This window comes from Coregonus lavaretus, assembly GCF_964263955.1.
Source record: "Coregonus lavaretus genome assembly, chromosome: 20".
Lineage (NCBI taxonomy): Eukaryota > Metazoa > Chordata > Actinopteri > Salmoniformes > Salmonidae > Coregonus > Coregonus lavaretus.
The window spans coordinates 39,260,895-39,263,958 of NC_140007.1; the positions used below are offsets into that span (position 1 = coordinate 39,260,895).

Here is a 3,064-nt window from a genome sequence, read left to right on the forward strand (position 1 = left end):
CTGTCAGAGTTGACAGAAATTCTGTATCTGCTCAAATGTTCATCCATTCCGTTGGGATGGAAAATGAGCTTTCTGGGCTAGTGTGTGCTGTCCACACAGCAGTTCTGAAATGATTCTCTCATGTCTAGGCAACCAATATACTGGGAACAGTAAATAGGTCGACTAATTTCAATAATACTTAGCCTACTACATTAGGGATGGTGGTGCCATCCCTAATTGTCCATCTCAAAATGCATGTTTGCTCATATGAGCACTGTCCTGATTTCTATGGCTAACAGGAAACAATGTGTTTGACCAAATATGTGTTTTTATTTCTTCAGATCACAATGTCTAAACGTGGAGAGGTGTCTGAGCTGGTCAGTTCCCTGGGCTGGCTAGAGGAGGACATGAGTTCCCAGGATGGAGAGGCAGGTCCAGAGATGGGGGGCCGCTACATCCTGGGCCCTGAGGGCCTCGGAAGCATTGGGCAGGGCAGCGAAGACATTGAGGATCAGGAGGAAGAAGACAATTATAATGAGGGTGTTGAGGAGGCTGGAATGGACGGCGAGAACGAGGCTCCAAAACGGAGGGGCCCCAAGAAGAAGAAGATGACCAGAGCCAGACAGGAGAGGTTCAAGGCGAGACGCAGCAAAGCCAACGCCCGCGAACGCTCCCGCATGCACGGGTTGAACGATGCGTTAGAAGTGTTACGCAAGGTCATGCCCTGCTACTCCAAGACCCAGAAACTGTCCAAGATTGAGACCCTGCGGCTGGCCCACAACTACATCTGGGCCCTGTCTGAGGTGCTGGAGAGCGGTCAGTCCCCAGAGAGCCACGGCTTCATAGAGATGCTGTGTAAAGGCCTGTCCCAGCCCACCAGCAACCTGGTGGCTGGGTGTCTCCAGCTGGGGCCTTCAGCCCCCATGATGATCAACAAGCTGGATGAGAAGCCCTGTGGCGCTCCAGGAGTCGGGGGTGGTGTAGGGGGCCAGCCTTGTGGTCATCAACCACTGAGTGGTCACTACCCCTCTCCGGGCCTGCCTAGCCCTCCCTACGGTTCACTGGAGGCCTCCCACCTCCTCCACATGAAGAGCTTCAAGGGAGCACCCTACGAGCAGCACCCCTCCCCTAACGAGTGTAGTAGCAACGGCACCCCCCCTTACGACGGGCCCCTCACTCCCCCCCTCAGCATCAGCAGCAACTTCACCCTGAAGCAGGAGCCCTCCCCCCACGAGGCTGAGAGGAACTACCCCTCCCACTACCTCTCGTCCCTTCCCCATTTCCCCCCCTCCTCCCTGGGAGGGCTGCCAGGGCCTCAAGGCTACCTCTTCCAGGCCTCACGCTACGAACTGCCCCTAGACATCCAGGCCTTCGACTCCTTCCCTCCACCACACATGGTCGACTCACAGATGGGCACCATCTACAGCGAGTGAAGGGAAAAGTGAAGCCAGGGGAGAGAACCATACAGAGCCCTGCCTCTGGTCCTGCAATCCTGCTGCCCATATGTATAGGCCCATGGCTCTATGAACGACTGTGTAGAGAGACAATGATATGACATTTACACTGTCTGCTATCCTACTCTGGGAGAGTATAGCATGCTCAGAGAGAGACTCAACTCAACCTACCTGATCATAAAGAACTACTGAAAAGATAAAGATACACCCTTAATGGTATTATTAATTTATTCTCATTGTTTATTATTTGTATTGTCATTTCTTTCTGTCTGGATAAGTCCTCCCCCAGTTCCTATTATAGGCTATGTAGCTATATTACTTGTTATTGTTTACCAAATCAGATATGCAGGTATACGCACTGACTGCACACTGTCTCAGACATCCATGACCAGTGATTTTCACTAAAGGGCTCTACACGGTCTACACAAACAGAGCCTACTGAGGTCCGTTTGCGTCGCGTTCCAAAAATTCTGCTGGATAAATGTACGTAGAACTAGGTAGAGAGCGAGACTGTGTAGACCCCTTAAAACCTAGGAGTACTTGGGTAGAAAGTCCTCTGTGTGCCTGAGAATGGAGAGAAATGGCACAATGTTGTTCTACCCTCATTTCCTATAACTTCTGCACTTAGGCCAATACTGTAGCCAGTATGCTTTTAGCCATATGTCTGTTCCTTTTTTGCATTTTCTCAGCACTGTTTTTCGTTGTACTGTCTTCTTCGTGCAGTGCATTGTCAGTCACTGGCAGCTTTACTGATGAAGTATTTAAATTATTTATTTGAAGTACCTTTTAGGTATTTCTCCGTTTTGGTGTCGATCACTACTTTGTGATACTGTTTTTGTAAATATTTTTCTGTTTCGTACTTCATTGAATAAATCTTATTATTATATACTATTTCTGTAACAACACATTGTGGTTTGTTGTCTTTTCACACAAAGAAAATGAGGACAGATCAGATATAGGCTACCAGATACAGTATATCAGTTTCAGATGCACATGGTTTACTCCATAGTGCCATTAAATATGGATAGTTATATTACCACTGAAGGTCCCATATTAGGACAGAATATGTCTATCTGTTCCTCTGTTGGTTTAACAATCCCATAATAAAATATACAAATAGGACCAACTGTTATGGATCCCAGTGCTACCTGAAAACTGACTGTTTGTGGCTTATGGTAATATAATAGATAATTTACATTACTTCCATTTACATTCAGCTGATAACCTAAAAGACGAACGCTTGTTTTGATAACGGGGTCGTGTGGTTAATGTTGATGTGTGTGATGTCATTCCTGGGCTGTGCTACAGGGTTTCTCTGCTTCTGCCAGGTCATGAAGGGGCACAGCGGGTCACTGGGCCATGGGAATACAGGTGACTGTGTCATGGAAGCCTTTCATTCTCTCTTTCTCCCCATGACGCATTCTCCTATACATCTCATGCAAAAACATTTGGACCAACACCAAGTTTAGTAAACATCTTAATCAGAACATATTACAACATTTATTTATAAGGCTAAATAAACAACTAATTCACCTCTCCTGGATCTACTGGGTAATATTATGGTAAAACTTAAAAACAACATTAAAAAAGTAAACTGAAGCTCAACTAAAATTATTTTTCACCAGCACTTC

General features: G+C 46.6%; 1 protein-coding gene across 1 annotated transcript; it reads left to right on the forward strand.

Annotated features, from left to right (window-relative positions):
- Positions 1-326: 326 nt before the first annotated feature.
- LOC311147871 (neurogenic differentiation factor 4-like) lies at positions 327-1,412 on the forward strand (the record flags this gene model as incomplete). The annotated part of the gene is made up of 1 exon (XM_084184696.1): positions 327-1,412. One exon carries the CDS (start codon positions 327-329, stop codon positions 1,410-1,412), a length of 1,086 nt encoding a protein of 361 aa, XP_084040822.1.
- Between the last annotated feature and the right edge of the window lie 1,652 nt (positions 1,413-3,064).